This window comes from Callospermophilus lateralis, chromosome 5 (assembly GCF_048772815.1).
Source record: "Callospermophilus lateralis isolate mCalLat2 chromosome 5, mCalLat2.hap1, whole genome shotgun sequence".
NCBI lineage: Eukaryota > Metazoa > Chordata > Mammalia > Rodentia > Sciuridae > Callospermophilus > Callospermophilus lateralis.
In genome coordinates, this window is record NC_135309.1 from 52,144,300 (window position 1) to 52,167,854 (window position 23,555).

The 23,555-nt window shown below is 34.5% G+C and overlaps 1 protein-coding gene and 1 pseudogene across 2 annotated transcripts in view; both read left to right on the plus strand.

The window, feature by feature from the left end:
- Dmxl1 (Dmx like 1) overlaps positions 1-23,555 on the plus strand; it is a 175,997-nt gene that overhangs the window by 12,828 nt on the left and 139,614 nt on the right. For both annotated transcript variants that reach the window (XM_076856669.1, XM_076856670.1), the window contains exons 2-5: positions 10,771-10,896; positions 13,330-13,401; positions 17,522-17,600; positions 23,391-23,523. In XM_076856669.1, the coding sequence (XP_076712784.1) occupies positions 10,771-10,896; positions 13,330-13,401; positions 17,522-17,600; positions 23,391-23,523 (410 nt within the window). The remainder of the gene's footprint in view (positions 1-10,770; positions 10,897-13,329; positions 13,402-17,521; positions 17,601-23,390; positions 23,524-23,555) is intronic.
- On the plus strand, positions 4,432-5,493 carry LOC143399979 (protein zyg-11 homolog A pseudogene; annotated as a pseudogene).

Here is a 23,555-nt window from a genome sequence, read left to right on the forward strand (position 1 = left end):
AAATCCACACCACCACTGGGCTTCTGTCTCCCAAAAATACTGTCTGAATCCCCTGAGAACTCAAGGGGAACTCAGGCAGCAGGATACGCCCTATTCCCAGCAGGAATAACCTTAAAACTGGAACCGCCCTAAACCCGGATTGTCCTAAACCGGGAACGCCCTAAATCCAAGGAGAGCTTTAAACCCTGATCCGCCCTAAACCCGAATCCGCCCTGGTCCTTGAGCAAGGTCACCTTACATGCAATGTCACTGCAAAATGTCCAAGGCAGGTCCATTTTACCACGAGTCCTTCCTGTAAGCAACATGGGGTACGCTGGCAAGGAAATTGTCATACCTACTTGGCTAATGGCTCTCAGCATCTCCCCCCTTCTGATTAATTAAACAACAAGCAATGTGGCTTAAGGACCATGCCTGGTAGGTTGTCCAATTCAACATATGGTTCTTACCCGTCATCGGAAAACTGACCTTTAGGCGTCAGCCTCCTGTCTTAGGTTGATACCACTGCAATTGGATCATACCCGTCACTGACTGCCGGTCCAGCATATAGCCATTGGCCCCCAAATTTTAGACCATCACTAGCAGAAGGGAGGAGGATACAGAAATGCCACGACACCAAGCCAATTGACGGCTCCTTTGGAAAAATTGCATCACTGGTGACACCATCAGCAAAGATATGCCAGCACTACCACAATTAACATGTGGTGCGCTGGCAAGGAAATCAAAATTGCATCACTGGTGACACCATCAGCAAAGATATGCCAGCATTACCACAATTAACATGGGTGCGCGGGCAAGGAAATAAAAATTGCATCACTGGTGACACCATCAGCAAAGATATGCCAGCACTACCACAATTTGCTGCACCAAACGATAGTTACATAGTCCAGACAAGTTCTGCAAGCAGTTCAAAGCGAAGGAATCTATCAATATGTCCGTTTCCTCCCAAAGTCCGTTTCCTCCCAAAGTAAGTTGACTCCTTGATTGAGCATTACTTGTTGAGTTATATTCATTGATGCATCAGTTTATACAGTTTACTGTGATAGCTATCATAGAAGCTGTAGTTTGGTTTTATCTTTGTCTTCACCGGCACTGAGATGAAGATAGGAATTCTGGCAATGATGCTAAAGAGACATTATCCTGAAAAGAATTGTTAAATATAATGAAAAGGAAAGGTGAAAGTAAACAAACAGATCAGTTAACCTCCTTTAAAAACAATCCTTAACAGCTGTTTACCTGATTTAAATTAAGCCATTTAAATCACGTGAATAGAAAAAAAAATAATTCAGATCCATTTTTTCATGAGCGCTCCTCATATATGATATATGGACATATGCACACACAGACATACAACACAAAACACAAATGTGCACACAAACGTACAACACATAAGACAATAATAAAGCCTTGTAGCTTTATGTAGGTGAAATCTCCATTGCAATGTTTAAAAACTCCAGTCAAAAAATAAAACTGATCAGAAAAACATTAACCTAGGTTTGTATGAGCTCAAAAATAAAAATAGAACCTTATGATGTGGAAAAATGCAATAATAAAGTAGATATTGAAAAAAAGCACCCTGGTTAATCACTGTCACAGATGTAAGAATAGCCAAGCTGGAGCTCTGGATATCAGCTGTTATGGATTTGAGTCAAATCATCTTCTTTTTGATCTGTAGAAATTGCTTTAGTTAGTCTCTCTGGAGACTAACTAAACTCTCTGGTTGCTGTTCTCCCTGTGGAAAAACACAAACAGAACCCCGACTCCAGACAATCACTGGGTCAGGACCTTTCCATTGTCCTGTTAGAATATCTTTCCAAAGTACTTTAGGCTTATGTACATTTTTTGGATACATATGCCTTTCCGCAGCACTAAGTCCTGATGAATCCAAATTTAAAAAGTTTAGAGTAAAAAGGGTTATTTTAAGTTTATCTTTGGGGGATATATACCCCTTTCCAATTCCCTCTTTTTGCTTTAATAAGTACGTTTTAATAGTTTGATGAGCTCTTTCAACTATGCCTTGTCCCTGTGGATTGTATGGGATTCCTGTTATATGAGTAATACCAAATGATGAGCAAAATTGTTTAAAAGGGTTAGAAGTATAACTAGGACCATTATTGGTTTTTAACTGTTTTGGAACGCCCACAGTGGCAAAATTTTGTAAGCAATGAGCTATAACATCTTTAGTTTTTTCTCCGGCATGAGGGCAGCCCATCAAAAATCCAAAAGAAGTATCAACTGTAACATGCAAATATTTTAATTTTCCAAATTCTGGCAAGTGTGTGACATCCATCTCCCAAATATGGTTAGGTATCAATCCTCTAGGATTGACTCCAAGATTAACTTGTGGCAAAACGTCACACAATTTTGACATTGTTTTATTATTTGTCTAGCTTGTTCCTTAGTTATTTTAAAACACTTTTGTAAAGTATTAGCATTGACATGGAACTTTTAATGAAAATTTATAGCTTGTTCTAGTGTAGAGAAAATATGTATGTCATGTGTAGTTTTATCTGCTAAATCATTGCCCAAACTAAGGGCTCCAGGCAATCCTGTATGTGCCCTGATATGTCCTATAAAGAACGGATCTTTTCTGTCCCAGATTAGACTTTGTATAGTGGAAAGCAAAGAGAAAACAGTAGAGGAAGGGGAAATCCTACCAGCATCTTCAAGGGATACTATAGCATTAACTGTATATACCCAATGTCTCCCTCTACGGCATCGTGGGCAAATACCCGGTATTCTACTCCTTTGATACCTAGTTTCATTAACCACTCCTCCTATGGGGCAATTCCTTTTAAAATGTCCTGTTTGTTCACAATTGTAGCATGTTCTTGGCCTGGCATCTAAAGCCTGTCTTACTGCAGCTGCCACAATTTGCCCTTGTTCATTAATGTCTCTGGCATCTAAAGCCTGTTTTACTGCAGCTGCCACGACTTGCTCTTGTTCATTAATGTCTCTACATAATTTAATATATGTGTTTAAATCTTCATGTCTCCATGGTCTAATAACCTCTCTGCAGCAACGATTTGCTTGGTCATAAGCCAGTTGTTTTATTAATGGCATTGCTTGTTCTGTATCCCCAAAAATTTTGGTAGCCATTTGAATTAGCCTATCTACAAAGTCAGCGTAAGGTTCATTAGCTCTCTGTATTACCTTAGATAGCTGACCTTGTAAATCTCCATGTCCTTGTAAAGTCTTCCATGCCCTAACTGCGTCTGCAGCAATTTGTGCATATATAGCAGGATCATATTCAATTTGTTGCCGCTGACCCTCATAAGGTCCTTGTCCTAACAACATATCTAGATTTCTTTGAGGATAACCGGCTGCTGCATTTCGCCTAGCTGTCTCCGCGCAAAATTCCTCATTGGCAACCTTCCATAACAAATATTGTCCTCCATTTAGCACAGATTTACACATGCTAGCCCAATCTGCTGGCGTCATGTCCAAGTTAGTAATGGACTCGACCATGCTTACCGTGAAGGGAGCTTGGGGACCATAGGTTGTTACAGCCTCCTTTAACTGCTTTACTGTTTTAAAATCTAAAGCACGGTGAATTCGCTGCCCTCCTACCTGTTCAAGTACAGGGCATGCTAATCTTTGAGGTCCTGTCTCAGGATCCCATTTATCAACTATGGGGTTTGAGGGCCACTCAGCTGTCTCCATTGGTGGGGCTGTTGGTTGAATTACGCCCTCTGGTGATAAAATGGAGTTAGTAACAGCCTCCTGTTGTGGCCTTTTTCCTAACAACCCCTTTTCCTTTAAATTTTCTTCTTCTGTCTGATTAGCTCGAGAGACCTTCTCTTTTGCTTGATCTAAAATGTCTTTCTCCATGGTCTGAACCTCTAACAATTTACTTAACATCTTTTCGGTTTGTTTTTCACTAATTTCTAATCTACTATAAAGATAACAACCCAACCCAATAAGATAACACAAAACAAAACCGAAACTGAATGAAACAAAAACGGAATAAAAAATCGTTATCAATTTTCTCTTCCTCAGGGCCGACAAACTTCAAACCATTTTTTCCAGTTTGCCTGAGAAATTTCTAGGGATAGGCAGCTTGAAACAAAAACAAAATAAATCAAAAGAAGAACACATTGTTTTTTGAAATGGTCACCCATTCTCTCGCCTTCCCTCAGGGGCAAGCAATTTCACTTACCCCCAAGCTTCAAGTGTTCCGCTTACGAGCCACCAAATGCTGCAGTCTGGCTGGGCAGAAAATCACGAGCCACTCACAGCTTTGTAGATTCAAACAGCAATTCTTTATTCCCGATCTCACACCGGCCCTCTACAAACACGTTCTGGGGAAATCCACGTTCTCTGCCCAAATCCACACCACCACTGGGTAGAGTGCTAGGCGAGCACTCTATCGCTGAGCCACAATCCCAGCCTTCTTTATAAGTTCTTCATAGAGGTATTTTTAATGCATATATCATGCCTGCCATTTCAAAGTTTGTTACTATAGGAATAAAGACTCATTAGGGATTTGCCAGTGCAGTTCACAGCCAGTGGTTGTGCTCTCAACACGTTAGGGCCTGGCTCTGATCAATGCTTGTTTACCTGTTTCCTTTTCAAGACTCTGAAAAGTTTTTCCTATTACCAACAGTTATAGAAGTGGTGTCTTCTTTTCTTAACCAGTTGAAGAATTCTTGTGGACATTCTATTTGACAGGGTTGATACTGCCAAGTTGGTTACATAAGCAGTGGCAGTGCTTATCATCTGGATTCCAGTACTGCAGCTGTCACCTGGGCAAATTGAACAACTTCAAGAAGAGCTCTTCATGGAAGTTAAGGAACTTCTAGCAATAATAAAACATAGATCACTAAGAATGTAGATGTTGTTACCCTCTTGTTAGTTTGAAAGCTTTTTATTATCTTACAGAGTTACCAGGTGACTGCAACATATCATTGAAAATCAAGGATTGGTGAGCTTTATCCAAGTTTTAGTGACTTTTTTCAGAGTCTTCAGTACAAAACAATGTACTTGGTCTTTTAAACAACATAGCTGAAGTCAAAGAGTTCTTTTCCAATAGTGACTGAAGATGTGATGAAGCAAATCAACAATTTACTTTATACCAAGGAATTAGTGAGCTATTCTGCTGTAGTCTACCTGACAAACAGCCCTGGTTATTCTTTGACTGGCAGATGCTTGCCAGGATATGCTTGCAACCATGCAGTATTGGCCAAATTCAACTTGTAAGAATGTTGGTAATGACGTACAGATCTTGCAATTCATTTTTACACTCCTTGGCAACTTCTCTCAACCAACAGTTCAGCCTGGGCATTGTGGGCTATGTATCATGTCTGCAGGAAAAACCCAAGCAGATACTTTAAAATATTAGTCGAAGAAGAAAGATTGCAGCTTTTGTATGGTATCCAGGAGCATAGTCAGGTAAACCCCCAAGTACAGTAGATAGCAATTTCCATTCTAGAGAACTGAAGGATGCATTTTATGAATTGTCAGAATCTGACTTTATTTGTTGAGCACCCTTCTTAACCTGAGGGCTTTGAAGGTGAGCTCTGTTCCTCAACTTCAAGTCTTCTTCCCTGTCAGTAATTGAATATTGAAAACAGTTGTTGGAGTTTGTGTATTGGCTGTCTCATTGTCCTTTTCTTGTTGGTTTTCTATAACTTACAGAAAGACTAGAGTTGTATGGTCACCATAATCCCTAATCACATCACAGTCATTTTGGGAAACCCCTTCAGCAGTAATTTGGAAAAAATCAAATACTGTGGACTTTGTGGGAAGACCTGGGGGCTTGTGTTGGAATAGCTGTGCCATTTATCTCTGGCCTTGAATAGTTTTTCCACTTTAGGAGTTTGTCAGGAAAATAGAATCTCTTTACTGGGAAGCGGAAGGACAGACCTACCAAGAGGACTTGGTATTTATGTTAAAATGTCTCAGTTGTTATTCCTGGTATGTGAAGCTACCAGAAAAGAAGCACATGAAAAAAAGATAAGAAATAATATATTTTAAAATGTTCTTTGGCCAGGTACAGTGACACAAACCTGTAAATCTAGCCATTTGGGAGGCTACGGAAGGAGGATCACAAGTTCAAAGCCAGCCTGGGCAACTTAATGAGACCTTTTCAGAATTAAAAAAAAAAAGAAAGAAAAGCTAGAAATGTAGCCCAGTGGTAGATCAAGCATTCCTGGGTTCAATCCTTAGTACCTGGGGGTGCAGGGGACTTTTTTTTTTTTTTTTTTTTAAGAAAATAGAACCTCTTTTGCAGGAGGAAGAAAAGATTTACTTTCTTTTATTTCCCCACAGACACCTGAATACTTTTCATTTGAGAGGTAGAGGGAATAGAAACGTGTGTGTAAATATATATATATATACATATATTTTTTTAATAGTAAATGCTACTTTATTTTTAATTTTAAATTTTTTTGTTCTCTGATCTCTATTTATTAATTATTTATTACAATATCCTTATTATTATTTATTATTTTTTCCTTACAATTCTTAATACACCTTTATACTATGATGTATATTTTTTTTCAAAAATTGTTTTTAGTATTTTCTTTCTTGTCTTTTCCCCAGCAATTTGATAAATTATACCAAGCTTGTATCAATATGCATACTTGGGATGCATGTGGCACATAGTGGGTTTAGAGCCTGAAAATGAGAGTGTTTAGAAGAAATATTATATGAGAATTGTAAATCTCAGTCCTCTAAAATTTAATTTGGTGGGATTATGACTAAAACTGGGAGGAAGAGGAAGGGCCAGAAAGACTGCTATACATTTTAGTGGGTGTTTTTAATCTAACATGAAGTCAAAAAGGGATGGCTTTTCTGAGATCCAGCTTTAATTACTGCACATAAACCCTTTTATCAACATGCTGCAACATGCTCTGAGGAATAAAGTATGAATTCCTTCCTTGCCTAAAACAGTTTAAAAATAAAAAATAAAATTGCCTTTTTCAGTATGTTGTGGATATTATGCCTTGGGGTTAGCATTAGTACAGTGGTATGGTTGAAATGAATTTTGAAATTATAGTTTCAGTAGACCCTTTATACTGTTACATTTTAAATAAGATGGGTTTCTTTTTCATTTCTAAGTTTTTCTGGATGAACCATATTTTAAAATTTAGTGAACAACTGTACTTTCCATTTTGGGAAAAAGTAAGACTAAGTGAAAAAAGTATAAAAATGACTTTGATTTTGAGAATGAGATTTTTTTTTTCTTAGGGTTTTTACTGAAGACATATTTTACAGTTTTACAGTAAAGGGTAGAAATCATAAGGACCTATCTTATTGAATTTTCACAAAGTCAGCGTCTATATGAAATGACTAAATTGATAAATAAAATATTATAATTTCTAAGAGCACTCACTTATTCTCCCTCCTAATCATTGTTCCCCAAGTAATAATTACTATCCTGATTTCTATCACCCTAGATTAATTTCACTTGTTTCTTGACTCTGAGTAAACAAAATCATAATTATGTCTTTATTTTTTAATGCATCATTGTAAAATTCATTCATATTCTTAACATTAAAAATAATTTTTTAAATTGCTACATAGCAGTGGCAAAGAGCAGTCTGTGGTAAGATCCTCTTGGAGGGTCCGAATGACCAAGTCATTTTCATAATAATGCCAAACTTATTTATTACTTCTCTCGCATGTATCCGTGTAGTTTTCCAAAGGCCCTACCTGGAGACTAATGGAATATCTATGTATTATGTTTTTTTAAGTCTTAATTTCCAAGAGTAAATATTGATAAGCTAATTCACAAAAAATAAAGCTAACGGGTGAAGTGACTGACCTCAGTACATTTCTACGTATAAAGGATTCTTTTTTTTTTTAAGAGTCCATCCTCCATCTCCTAAAACTTTAAAAACAAATTTTTTTTTAGTTGTAGATGGACATAATACCTTTGTTTTATTTATTTTTATGTGAGGCTGAGGATTGAACCCAGTGCCTCACAAGTGTTAGCCAAGCACTGTTCTACTTAGCTATACCCCAACCCCACGTAAAAAGGATTCTTGAGACTAGAAAGTTTGAGAACCATTACTTTAGAGTATTCCATTGTGTGATTATGGTACAATTTATTGTCCATTCCATTGTTGATAGTATTTGAATTGGTTCTACTTTGGCACTATTATGAATAGAGCAGTGAATGTTCTTGTACATATCTCTGGAGTACTCATGGACATATTTTGTTGAGTATTTTGGGGCAAAATTACTGGATCATAGGGTTTGTATATGTTTTCCAAAGTAATTGTACTATTTTACATTCCTGTCAACATTTATGGAGTTCCTGGTTACTTTACATCCAAATAAGGCTTTTTAATTATGAGAAGAAGTGGAAGAAGATTGTTTAATTTATACCAGTGTGTCTTTATAAGACATTATATGGTGGCATAGTAGAGGGAGTAAGCATGTGTTCAGTGGCTTTACTTTTTATTATTATTATTATTATTATTAATGGCTTTACTTATAACTAATTAGTTCTCTCTCACTCATGCATTGTACTAACTCGGAGACAGCCAATAACTCAGTCTAAGATATCTAATATTGAGCTGCACCTGGCTAAAGTACCTCCTTTCTTTATTGCATGACAAGATATTCCTAGTTCCTTTTAGTAGAGAATAATAGTAGAGAACAAGATCAAGATGCTGAATGTACTCATTGCTAGTAGAATGTCCTTGCTGCTTTCACTACATAGAATTAGCACATATCCACATCAACATGAAACTGTCAATATTTTGGAAAGTATGAGCTTATGCTAGTATTTCTAGTTGTAGTTGAACCTTACTGGCTCTATTATGCCTTTTCCACTTTCGTATCTTTGTACCTTCTAACATAGTGCAAACCTTGGCTCATTTGCTCAATCTAATAATACATTTAAAATTTAGTAATTGCATTGTCCATGCTATTACAATAAACAGGCCTACAAAAGGTTCTCAGAATTTATTTACCTCTCCCCACCCTGCTCAAGACTGAATTTCTGTGTTCTGGTCAAATTCTGTGTTCATAAGTTATTCTGTCCTTCTTGCTAGCCTTCCTTCTATGAAATATAGTATTCATTTAAAAGAGAATCAGTTTGTTTCACTTTGCTTTTAGTTATTCTTCATTCTTCCTGGTTTAATTTTTGAGTATCTGTCTATTATTATAACTAATGGATGGCAACAAACTACTGGATGGCCAAAAATAAAAACAAAAAAGATGATATAACCAACTCTACTCCACACTTCATGAGTTGATATTATGCTAGTGATTTATTCTAAATTGTTATATACGACAGCAGAATGCATTATATTTCATATTACACATATAGAACACAATTTTTCATATCTCTGGTTGTATACAAAGTATAGTCACACCATTTGTGTCTTCATACATGTACTTAGGGTAATGATGTCTATCTTATTCTACCATCTTTTCTATTCACATTCCTCTCTCTTTCCCTCCCCACCTTTGCCCTATCTAGAGTTCCTCTAATGCTCTCATGCTCCCTGCCCCCAACCCCATTATGAATCAGCATCCTTGTATCAGAGAAGACATTCGGCATTTGGTTTTTTGGGATTGGCTAACTTCACTTAGCATTATATTCTCCAACTCCATCCGTTTACCTGCAAAGGCCATGATTTTATTCTCTTTTATTGCTGAATAATATTCCATTGTGTATACATACCACATTTTCTTTATCCATTCATCTACTGAAAGGCATCTAGGTAGGTTCCGCAGTTTAGCTATTGTGAAAACCAAATGCTGAACGTTTTCTTTGATATAAGGAGGCTGATTCATAGTGGGATAGGGAGAGGGAGCATGGGAGGAATAGACAAACTCTAGATAGGGCAGAGGGGTTGGAGGGGAAGGCAGGGGGCATGGGATAATTAATGATGGTGGAATGTGATGATCATTATTATCCAAAGAACAGGTATGAAGACTCGAATTGGTGTGAATATTCTCTGTATACAACCAGAAATATGAAAAATTGTGCTCTATATGTGTAATAAGAATTGTAATGCATTCCACTGTCATATATAAATAAAAAAATAAAAAGAAAAATAAACGGATACTTGAATGTTGAAAAGAAACCAGCTAGACAAAGACTAGGCAGATAAAAGTCAGGTAAAGCACCTTGAGATGGCAGGAAGAACAAAAGGAAGGGTAGTGTAGGGACAGAAACCAATTGAGAGAAGGAAAGAATAGCCTGGACATGGATTTGTAGGACAGTAATTTGGAGTATTGACTACAATAAGGAATTTAGATTTTATTCTGAGTGAAGTGGGAAACTGTTCAAGGCATTAAACCAGGGAAAATTACCTAAATAAATATTTAAAGAAATCAGTCTAGGGGCTGGGGCCATAGCTCAGTGATAGAGTGCCTGCCTTGCAAGTATGAGGCACTGGGTTTGATCCTCAGCACCACATAAAAATAAATAAATATATTGTGTTCATCTTCAACTAAAAGAATATTTAAAAAGAAAAGAAATCACTCTGTGAAAATGAAATAGAAGGGAACAAGAATGGAAGCAGGCAATTAACAGTAGTAATGCAGGAGAAAGATGATGGTGGGTTAGATAAGACTGATAGCATTCAGGGAAGGTAAGAGAAGTGGAACCATTGGTGTACATTAGGGCTAACAGGATTTGCTGTTGGACTACACATAAGAAGAAAGAGAAAGAATTCCAAATAAAGGTTTTTTTGTTTTTAAATAAACCATTTAAAATTGGTCTGTTTAAAACACAGTACTTAATACCTATATGTTCTACATGATAATGCTTTCTTAACACTTTTATCATTTTTGTTTTATTTTACTCAGGCTTATGCATCTGGATGTGACATTGTAATACTGGGAAGCGATTTTGAAAGATTACAGATAATACCAGGAGCTAAACATGGAAATATTCAAGTGGGTTGTGTAGACTGTTCAATGCAACAAGGCAAGGTTTGTAATCTTGTGGTAATATGCAGATTTGTTTTGAATATAAGGTTTTTGTAAGGATAATCTTGAAGTATGACTTTCCTGTTTAGAGTTGCCTTGTTTCACGGACAAGGTAGCTGCAATTTTTTTTTTTTTTTTTTTTTTTTTTTTTTTTTTGCTAAGAAGCATTTTAGAGAGTCTCAGAAATTCTGTAATTATAAAATTTTAAAATACGGTATAACATTTGATTTGAGAAACATAATACTACCTTTAGAATTGGTCTAAAACTTATTTAAAAATCAATTGGATTGAGGGAAAGTAATGACAAATATTCAGTTTGTAGGCTAGGGATATAGCTCAGTTGGTAGAGTGCTTGCCTCACATGCATAAAGCCCTGGGTTCAATCCCTAGCATCATAAAAAAAAATTAAATTTGTTTATAACTTTATAATTTTTTTAAAACTATTTGATAAAGTCATTCTTTGCTAACAGGTAGTTATGTCCTTGTAACTTTTGGATAAACTTTGTGTTGAAAGGTTGATTGACTACTAAAATCTGTAATATTAATTTTCAAGTATATAAAAGAAATGAAAAACTTTGGCTGGACTTCTTTTTGCATATGAAAAGTTGAAAAGAAAACCTTGAAGGTAAAATAGCAACAGCAAAAACAAAAGAAACGGAGCATACAGATCAGGTTAAATACAATTCTGTGTAGTACCAGTATGTGAGTCCTACTAGAAGGCAATATATAAGGTTAAAAAAGCTCTATATGTTATAGATACATCCTTGTTTATAACTGGGCTGAATTTTGCCAATTCATTCCCTCCCTCTCCCTCAAATATTTAGCTACATTGTTTGTCTATTCCACTAGAATTTTTTTGGTGTGCCCTAGGACCTCATGCATGCTTAGCATGTGTTCTATCACTAAGCTATGCTCCTAACCTCACTGTAACATTTCCTGTGAAGAATAACATTTATTGTAAAAGAATCCACACCCCTCCCTTTTAAAAAAAAAAAAACTATCCTAATTTCTGATAAATCTGGCAGTTTGAAAAATTAGTATTGGGGACCTAAAAATAATCTTGGTAAAAGAATTGTGTATTGTTGCAGTTTTTACGTATTTGTTTTATTACTATTCTTTTTGTTACCTGCATCTCTTCAAGTTTCTCTCATCTTTCTCTTGTTTAGACATTTTATTATTTATTACTATATTCCAAATATGATCTTAGTTATAGAATAATAAAAATCCTTGAGATTTTTTTCATTCTCTTCATGCCTGATTGACTAGCTTTGTAATTTTGCACTTTTTATTATTGTATAAAACCTTTTTATATTATCCAGACTCAGAACTGGTTAATGTTGGAAATCTAATTTGTTATGTTCAATGAAAGCTACATTTTATGATGAACTAAACTACATGTTAGTCCACATTAGGATGAAGGAGACGCTGGGTTTTATGGTCATTCTAATAAAAGGCAAGAGTGAGGGGTGTAACTCAGTGGTAGAGTATGTGCATTAGACTCTTGAGTTCAATCTGTAGCATTCCATAATTTGTTTTTTAAGAATAACTTAAAAGACTAATAAAACAAAATGTTAAAAAAATGTATTCAGGGGGTTAGGGTTGTGGTTCAGTGGTAGAGTGCTTGCCTCTCATGTGTGAGGCACTGGGTTCAGTCCTCAGCACTATGTAAAAATAAAGATATCGTGTCCACCTACAACCAAAAATAAGTAAGTAAGTAAATAAATAAATGTATTCAGGCAATTTGCAAAGGAATAAATCTATGTTTTATTTTTTAAAGTTTAACATACACTGACAGAATCATAAACTTGAAGGATAAATATCCTTAAAAACAATTTTGAGATTTGTCAGATTCTGTATTTGGTAAGTATTACATTGATATGTTTTCTTCTAAAAGGAAAAGAATTAATATTGACTCTGTATTTTATATATGCAAAGTGTTTTACAAATGTTACTTTTAGTCCTCAAAATAGAACTGTTAGGCCAATGGGTTGGTAAACACTTGTAATCCCAGCAGTTTGGGAGGCTGAGAGACGAGAATCTCAAGTTCAAAGCCAGCCTCAACAGATTAGCTCTCACTCAACTTGTCTCTAAATAATGATAATTTTAAAAAGGACCATGTTTCTAAATAAAACATAAAAAAAGACTGGAGATGTGGTTCTGTGGTTAAGCACCCCTGGGTTCAATCCTTGGTACCAAAAAAAGAAAAAAAACAACTGTTAGAAAGATTGTTTCCCTATGTATTTTTATAATATCTATAATACTAAGGTTCAGTACTAGGATTCCAACCCAGATAGGATGGTCTTCAAACCTGACATTTTTAAGTATTAGTGAAATTGTGTGTAAGGACATATTTAAAACTATATTACTTATTTCTTTTGCTCTTTTGATATGTAAGTTAATATATTTATAATAATTTTTTCTTTTATCTTTTGAAAGATTGCAGCATCCTATGGAAACATTATCTCCATTTTTGAACCAGTTAATTTACCGAAACAAAAGAAAAATTTGGTCAGTAATTTATCATTTTTTTCCTTCAGGATTTGAAATGTCTTTAGTATTAAAAATGTATAAAATCAGAACAACCATCAAATAACCAGTATAAATTATACACTATAATTTAAGATACATGTTAAATCCCATTGCTCTTTAAAGTATATTTAAATTTTTTATTATAATATAGTAAATTATGCCAATGAATTGTCTTGAAATGCTTTACTTCTTTTTCTTCTAATATTTTTTATCTTACAATATATATTTTAAAAAGTAACTTAAAGTTTGACAGTTAATTTTATTACTCGTATCAAACACCATTGTGTAGCCTTATGTGGGACTTTATTGTTGGTTTAGATCTGCATTCATTTATATTTTCTTCTTAAAGTTACATGTTTTATTTTTAGGTTCTTAACATTTCTAGAACTTAGTTTCTTGTGCTTATTATATCATGTATATCATGTATGTAGAATATAATTCAATGACTTTTTCTTTATAAGGAATTGATATTCAGAAAAAGTTAAGAAATCTGGTTAATCAATAGTTAACAAATATTGGTAATTTATAGTAGATTTCATAGGTGCTTTAATGCTCTTAAGTATAACAAATGAACCACATTATTTTCCCTGTCTCTAGTGAAGATTAGTAATTTAAGCTATATGAAAGAAGATAGGTATAATGTAGTTGAAAGAACAGTGTGTTCAGACTCATAGGACTGGTTTCTATTTCTGCTGGTTCCTATCTCTTTGAATCTAAGCAAATCTGCTTAAGAAGTTTTTTTGTTCAACTCTGAAATTGATTAATAACTTAGGCATTTTTTTTAAAAAAAAACATTTTTAGTTGTAGAGGGACATAATAATTTTTTTTTAAAATGTGGTGCTGAGGATTGAACCCAGTGCCTCACATTTGCTAGGCAAGTGCTCTACCACTGAGCCACAGCCCTAGCCCTCATTCTTGATGTGGTTATTGTAAGGATGACATATTAAAGACTGTTTAGAAATGTAAAGAATTTGAAGATGTTTTATAGTAAAAATACCTTCAGATATTTTGTTCATTTTTATGGCATTTTCACTTAATTCATTATCTCACAAGTTACCTCTAACCTACTTTTCCTTTCTTTTTAAAAATGAGACAGTAGAAATCCAAAGAAAATAATGCGTTGACCAACAAAACAGCTGTTGAGCCAATTGGTGGCACATGCTTGTAATCCCAGCTACTCAGGAGACAAGAGGACTGCAAATTTGAAGCCTGCCTTAGCACATTTAGTCTACTCTAAAACACTGTTTATAATTCTTTCCGTTTCTATATAGTCTTTAATCTGTCATCCTTAAAATAACCCCATCAAGAATGACTAGGTATATTTGTCTTTACCTAACCAGCACTGCAGACTCCACATGTCAGTAGTTGATAATTAATATTTGTCTTGTTCTAAAGGACTGAGGTCAAATGCCCATGTTCACAGGTATAAGTTCAGATCCTAAAGATGTGTTTAAGTCTTCTGAAGTATTTTATTAAAACCAGTATCTTTAATTGCTTGAGAAGAGAGGCAAATCAACTAACTGACCCTTTCCTATGTCAACAGAACTGTGACATTTTCTTTGGGTCAGGCCCAGGGACCATTGGTTATGTAAAATAATGAAACACGAATGAGAAAATATTCAAAGGCTTGGTCATTCTGAAACCAGTTTATTTCTTGTTTCATAAACTAATTCATAAATATTATAATTCATAAGTATTATTTTTATGAAAATAAAATTACTAAAAGAAAAAATAATGCAATGAGCTCAGGAGGCTGAGGTAGTAGGATCACAAGTTCGAGGCTAGCCTTAGCAACTTAGCAAAGCCCTAAACAACTTAGTGAGACCCTGACTCAAAATAAAAAGGGCTAGGTATGTAGCTAGTGGTCAAGTGCCTCTGGGTTCAATTACCGGTACCAAAAAACAAAATAAAGCAAACAAAAAAAGACTGAATAGGTATTAGTCAGTTTCATAGTTGAATAAAAAACTGACTTGCTTAGGTTCAAAATAGTTATCTCAAAATTTAAAAAAATCTAAAAAGTCTGGGGATAGAGCTTAGAGGCAGAATGTTCCTGAGTTTAATCCCCAGTACCACAATAAATAAATAAATGAATAAATAAATTTAAAAGCTATCTGTATAGGTGTGATTACTTTTTTGTGTTAATGAAAAATATTTTCTCTGAGTTAATTGATAGCTGTCTTTAAATTTGGAAGGAGTATCCACAGTTCTCCCTGATTTGTATGTATTTTTTAAAAAATTGTTCTAATTAGTTATACATGACAGTAGTGATTTCTGTGTTTATAGATTATTAGTGAATCCAGTATTAGAGGCTCTTATAACCTTATGAATTAGCAAATTGGCAATATTAAAAATAAATTTTGAAAGTTGTTTACCCTACCCAGAACAAAATATTTCAGTAACTATATGTTGAACGTAAAAATCAGCTGAAAAACAATCAGTATTTTATGTTGAGATGCCTATATTATTAAGAGTTGAACTATGTAAAATATTCAATAAAACAGACTATTTGTAGGAAGCACTGACTTCAGAGAAGGAAATAAAAAAACTTGAGAAGGAGAGGAGAACTGGATCAAATGGAAAAATCACCACTTGAGTGGAAGATACACCAAGTCTATATATAATTTTAGAATATAGTTTCAGAGACTATACATCCTCATTAAAAAGATTATTCCATGTTCTTTATACATCCTGAAAAATTCTTTTGAGGTGCTGGTTCATCACTAGAGGTATACTTCAGAAATGTTGGTAGACAAGTATATAGATCCTGCCCTGGGAATTTTAACATCTGAACGCAAGATGTTCTTTCAGTGTATATATATATATCTAGTTGAAAGAGGGTTATGATGTTCAGGTTGATCAAGAGCCATTCTTATAATGTCAGTCCTTCATAAAAGTGTATTCTGTGTACTGCTTCATATTCAAAATAACCCAGGATGTTGGTTTAAAGTTCATGTTGCTGTGACATAAACTGGACCCTTTGAGCCTAAATTTTTGAGCATGGCTCTTGGAAATTTGATCTTTTTATAAAAATCTTAGGCTATTCTTTGTTATCCTAAACTATTACATTGAGTATTTATGGATTTTGGTCTATTAGTGGACAATGAAATCAATTTAGTAGGCCACAATTTGAATTTTAAAGGAAAATGAATTGAAAGGTCAAAATGTATATCATATGTAGGAAGGGTAACCCCAGGTTTCATATGTATATCTGTGTGTATGTGTGTGTGTGTGTGTGTGTGTGTGTATGTATGTATGTATATATATATTTACATATATACATGTGTATATATATACACACACACATCTCTGTGTATGTATATGTGTGTGTGTGTGTATATATATCTTTGTGTGTGTGGGTTTGTGTGTTCTGGTTCATGGTACAACATGTATTTTCTTACTGATTTGCAGACAAAAATAGTCTGAAGCATGCTGTTTTAAGAAATAGAAAGGCTTTGCCAGGTGTGGTGGCATACGCCTGTAATCCCAGTGGCTCAGGAGGCTGAGGCAGGAGGATTGTGAGTTCAAAGCCAGCCTCAGTTGCCTAGGGAGGCCCTAAGCATCTTTGTGAGACCCTGTCTCAAAATTAAATATTAAAAAAGGGAGGGGGCCTAGGATGTGACTCAGTGGTTAAGCATCCCTAGGTTAAAACCTGGTATGAAAAATAAAAATAAAAATAAAAATTTTTAGGCCTTATATAGGAATTTATTAAGGAAGTGCTATATGTCTTCTCAGTTTTCCCATGTACCATCATGATCTTGGATGGGGATGAAAAATTAAGAAAAGTTTAAATAGCAGAACCACAGACAAATATTTAAAATTAAACTTTTGACCATAACTATAAAAAAATAATAATTTGGTCTGAGGTTAATAAGATAGGTTATATAAGATGACATGTGCTTTATTGGTGGTTATCTAAAGAAAGAGTTTGGGGTATTCTCTCAGTAATCTCCCTCATATATTCTCTTATTCTGAATGAATTGAACCCTTCATTCTTAAAAATGACTGCATGTATTATTATAATAATAAGCCTGAACATACACATTTCATAGAAAATATGCTCATCATAATTATCTAAATGACATTTTTCTTCTAATTTTAGGAATATTATAGTCAGTGGCAGAAGAGTGGCCAATTTTTTCTGGAATCAATAGCACACAATTTAACTTGGAATCCCACAGGTAAGAAAATAAAGAGGATTAACAAAATATTGCTTGCCTGCAATGCTGCTTTTATTATTCTTATGTATTTCATGTTGTAAGATTATGGTGAATACTAAAGTAAGTTTAACACTTTGTGCCCATTTAGAGTTGTTACTGAAATGAAGTAACATTTACTGAAATGAAGTAACATTTCATATGCACTGTAATAAATTATAGGATATGATAAATACTGTAATGCTTATTGTGGGTTTTGGAAAGAAACATTTCTATCTGAGGAATCGTGGTGTCATTGAAAGGAGGAGCTTTCTAACCTGATCAGGTTTTAATGATGAGAGAAGGGTAGATGGAATAGGAAAAAGAAGAAAATTTTAAGATGAAACCATCAGGCCTATGTTCAGTTACTTTTGTATTAAAAAATCATGCCAAAATTTACTGGCTTAAAGCATCACTCATTTTATTGCCTATGATTCTGTGGATCAGGAATTACTACAGGGTTCTATGGGAATGGCTTATCTCTTGTTCCATGCAGTATCTGAAGTAGCTTGTCTATGGCTAGAGTATCCAAGAAAGTCTTCATTGATATATATGGGCCTTGGTGATTTCTATCTTCTGGAATACCTTTGTTTTTCTCGTGGCCTATTTCTTTTGCATGGCTTCTCTAACAAGGTAGCCTAGATTTTACATGGTGGCTGGATTTACAGTGTGAGAACACAAGCTGCAAGAGTTGCTAAAGCCTGGGCTTGGAAGTCCCAGAATGTTACTCCTTCTACATTATATGGTCAAAGTAAATTAAAGTCCAGTCCATATTCAGGAGATGGAGGAATAAAATCCATCTCTCGATGAAAGTTGTGGAGAAATCATGTTGCAAGGGGCATGGACATAAGCAGACATGATTTTTGAAAATGGTTGTTACCATTCTACCACAGTTAGCAAAGCACAGAAAGAAAGCATAGATATATTCTAGTATGTATCAGCACTTCATTGGAGCTGCAGTGAGCCTCAGTGAATGATGGTAAAACTATAGTCTATGATGAAAGACCTTTAAAGTCATCCTGAGGAATCTGTATTTAATTAATTAGTGTGTGCTTGTGTGTGCACACACACCATGTGCCTGTGCAGGGGATTGAGCCCTGGGCCTTGTGAATGCTAAGCACATTCTGTACCTTTGAGCTACATACCAAGCCCTATTTCTTTTTAATTTTCTAAAAACTATTATTGGGTTTTTTGTTATGATTGTGGTGGTGGTACTGGTTGTTTTGGTTGCTTATTTGTTTGGTTATTTTCTTGTAGTTCTGGGAATGAAACCCAGGGCCTCATGCATGCTAGACACATACTCTACCACTATACCCCCAACCCTGAAAACTATTACAGGTTTCAAAAGAGACAGTGCTGTGTTAAAATTTATTGTTTTTTAAGATTGGTCTATTAGCAGTGTGTTAGACTAAGGTAGGAGGAATAGGAGGCAGAGTGATCTTGGGGTAGGATGCATTCACAGTTGTCTAAATGAATGAGAGGTGATTTGTTTCAGTGCCTTACCTAGTAGGTACTCAATATTAAATGAATTAATAATGGAAGGAGCACACGGATTTGAAATGCATTTAGGCAACTGAACTGACGTTACTTGACAATTGGATTTGAGATTACTTTGAAAATATCTGTGACCACTAGAAGAATGATATATAGGTATTGGAAGTAGTGATACATAGATATTGTTTGGACATGTACAATTTGAAATGCTTGCATGTCATATGATAATAGAAACTGTAATCTAGACCATAGGTGTCTTTGGAACATAAAAGCCATAAGCTTAAATAGAAGAGATAATTTTAGTTTTTACAATATAGTAAGTGAAGCAGCTGAGAAAAATGTTGATTAAGAACCTCTGGAATTATTTTAGAAGATAAAAGATGTACATATTCTCTGAGAATTTTCATGTCATACAGCATTTTAAAACACTTCTTTGTAGGAGTTTGTAAGATTGAGTATTACTAGCTGGTAACCTGCCTGTCTTAATCCTTTTTTATTGTTGTTACGTAACAAAATACCTGAGCCTGGATAATTATAAAAGGAGATTTATTTAGCTCACAGTTTTGGAGGCTGAAAGTCCATAGTTTAGCTTTGGTAAGAGCCTAATGGCGTCATGGCTGGAGCCACTATAGAAGCGAGAGATCACAAGACAAGAAGCGGAAGCAATGTATAGGGGCCAGGCCTATTCCTTTTATAACAACCCTTTTGTGAAAACTAACCAAGGGATCTCATTAAGAGAATTAAGAGAATTATCTTAATCCCTTTTGAGGGTAGCACTCCAGTGACCTTCCACTGAGCTTCTCCTCTTAGAGTTCTGACCACCTCATCAAGGACTTAGGCATTAGATCAGAGACCATGTGCCTAATAGCCCAAATCTACATCATGTCAAATTTAGGAAGTTGTTAGGAATCAACTTCGTTAACAAGACTCCTAAAGCACAAGAAGTAAAATCAAGAATCAGCAAATGGGATGGAATCAAACCACAAAGCTTCTTCACAGCAAAGGAAACAATCAAGAATGTGAAGAGAGAGCCTACAGATTGGGAGAAAATCTTTGCCATACACGCCTCAGATAGAGCATTATTTTCCAGGATATATAAAGAATTCAAAAGATTAACACTAGAAAATCAAATAACCCAATTAATAATGGGCAAAGGAACTGAACAGGCACTTCACAAGAAAAGAAATAGGATAGGTCAACAAATATATGAAAAATGTTCAACATCTCTAGCATTTAGAGAAATGCAAATTAAAACTATACTGAGATTTTATCTCACTCCAGTCAGAACTGCAATTATCAGAAATACACGTAACAGTAAAAGTTGGCGAGGATGTGGGGAAAAAGTTACATTGCTTGTGGGCCTGCAGAATGGTGCAACCACTCAGGAAAGCAGTATGGAGATTCCTCAGAAAACTGATAGTGTAACCACTATTTGATCCAGCTATCCCACTCCTTGGTTTATACCCAAAGGACTTAAAATCAGCATACTATAGTGATGCTGCCGCATCAATGTTTATAGCAACTTCAATTCACAACAGCTAAACTATGAAACCAGCCTAGCTAGGTTCCCTTCAAGAGATGAATGGATAAAGAAAATGTGGTATATATTCACAATGAAATACTATTCATCCCTAAAAAGAAATGAAATTATGATATTTCCTGGTAAATGGATGGAACTGGAGACTATCATGCTAAGTGAAATAAGCCAGTTTCCAGAAACCAAAGACCAAAGGTTCTCTCTTATATGTGGATGCTAACTCACAATTTGGGGGTAGGGAAGAATAAAAATACTTTGGATTAGACAAAGAACAATGAAGGGAAGGGGAGGGGCAATGGGAACAGGAAAGATAGTAGAAGAATCAGACATTACTTTCCTGTGTGCATGTATGATTATACAACAGTGTAATTCTATATCATGTACAACCAGAAAAATGAGAAATTATACTCCATATATGTATAATATGTCAAAATACATTCTACTGTCATGTATAAGTAATAATAAGAGCAAATTAAAAAAAAAAAAGAATTATGACCTCCTCTACACCATTACACTGAGGACCAAACCTCAAACGCCTGAATTCTTGGTAGACAAGCCACATCCAAATTACAGCACTACATGTATATTTTATGTTCACAATAAAAAGAGGTTCAAACTGAGTTCAAATTTGTCATTTAATACAGCCTTTTGTATACAACTCTACTATGGGTAGTGTGACTTTTGTTCTGGTTTATGCTTATTGTCTTTATATAATTATGGACAGTTTAGCCTTTACCTTAAAAACGTTTTTGTTTGGATGATAAGTTATATGATTATTATGTTGTAGTAAATATTATAAATGGGTAAAGGAACTGAACACTTAATAGAAAAAGAAATAGGATCGGTTAACAAATATATGAAAAATGTTTATCATCTCTAGCATTTAGCAAAATGCAAATTAAAACTACACTGAGATTTTATCTCACTCCAGTGTATCCAATCTATCATAATTACTTGTTTACTTTCTTAAAATTTAGACAAGGGCAGAGATTCTAATTTGTTTAGTGTTTTATTTGTCTTCACAGCATATATTCAGCTCTCAATAAATGTTGACATATTGCTAGTTTTGTAATTATGAACATATTACTTAAAAATCAAGAATGGTTACCTCATAACTATATTAAAAACATTTAATATTTGAACTCAGTGATTTCTTTAAGCTTGGAATCTGTACTTGCTGTTTGTCATACTAATGCTTCAGAGGATAATATTAACATTAAATTTCTCTTAAAATCATTTTTATAGTACAGTATCTTTATTTTCTTAACATTTCTGGTAGTGGCTTATCAACAGCTTATGACTGTTGATTATCTTTTTAATCTTTTAAAATTTACATATAATAGTTCTTTGTTTTTCTTTTTAGTGGTTTGGTTGTGAAATGGGTTATTCCTATAATAAATATTTGGGAGCTCATAGTATATTAGTAATTTTATAAATTAACCTTGTACATAATTATTTATGAACAAATATAAAATATTTTAAGTGAAATTAATATTTTGGTCCTGATTAATATTTACTTATTATATATAGCATGTCAGGTATTAAGGCATACATTTTTTTTTTTCAGATAGTAAACTCCTTGTAGTGTCCCCAAATCCACTATTGCATCTTGCCTAAGTAATAACATTTTCTGTTTAAACTTTTTATCCTTTTTTTGTACTTTAATATCCACACTCTGTCTTTCACATTTTAAATCATATACCATATGTTACTTTACTTGCCTTTGTTCCATTCTATACCTGGGAGGAGGAGGATGATGATGATGATGATGTTTTTTGTGTCAGGGTCTTATTGCCCAGGCAAGGCTCAAACTTTTAATCCTCACTCCAGCATTAGCTTCCTGAGTAGCTGGCATTACAGACCTGTTCTACCACGTCCAGCCTTATTTATTTTGTACTCTGTGTTATTTTTTATTCTTTATTTTTTTGAGGTGGGAGTTACATTGTGTTGACCAGGCTGGCTTGGAGCTCCTTTTGTATATTATCTCAATGGAGGGAGATTAAGCCCATCTCTTTGTTATGACCCCTTATTCTAAGGTACAGGTACAATTATGTAAACCTTGCCCCTCTTCCTTCAAAACATTTTATTCCCAACTACTTTTAACAAAGTTCAGAACTCCTTATGAACTTGAAAAATGCTTTATAATTTCTCTCTAAAAAATTTTATTACAACCTTGTATCTTTTTCTGGCCTTAGTATGTACCTTATTTCTTCACCATACTAGATTGAGGAACTTTTGGGAATATATATTGAGTGTGTGCCTTCAGGCCTTTGTTCACATTAGATCTCCTTTCCGAAATGCCTGTCGTATCTACTACTGGTTAGTTGACTAAGGATCAGGTTGTATTTCATTACTTTTCCTGTTATTTTCACTATAGGTATAATTTTTCCCTAAAATCTTATACACAGTTCTGTCATGTTGATAATACTTTATATTGGATCATAATATTTCCATGTCTTCCTACTAGGATGTGAACTTATCATACAAAGGGATAATATTTTGTCATTGTATCCTGATTGCCTAACACAATTCATGGTACAAGTAAGATGCTTTTTAAACAAGTGATGAATTGAGAGATAGTGAGATATCTTTCTTTTCTAAGCTGTTTCAACAAAATTAAAATTCTCTTTTCCACAGTTATCTTTTTATTTTTAGAAGTTGTATTATCTTCATAGTATTTTGTGAATCTCTTGAACTCACTATTAAATACCTAAATAATACATGACGAATAATATTTTTTTTAGGTAGTCGTCTTTTGACTGGTTCGAACTGTTTGCAACTCTGGTCCAATACTAACTTGCACAAGGCAGCTGAAGGTGAAAATCCTGATAAAACAGATCTTAACTTTGGGGATTGGAGATGCATTTGGCATTGCAAGTAAGCAATTAATTAGGGAATTAAACTGATAA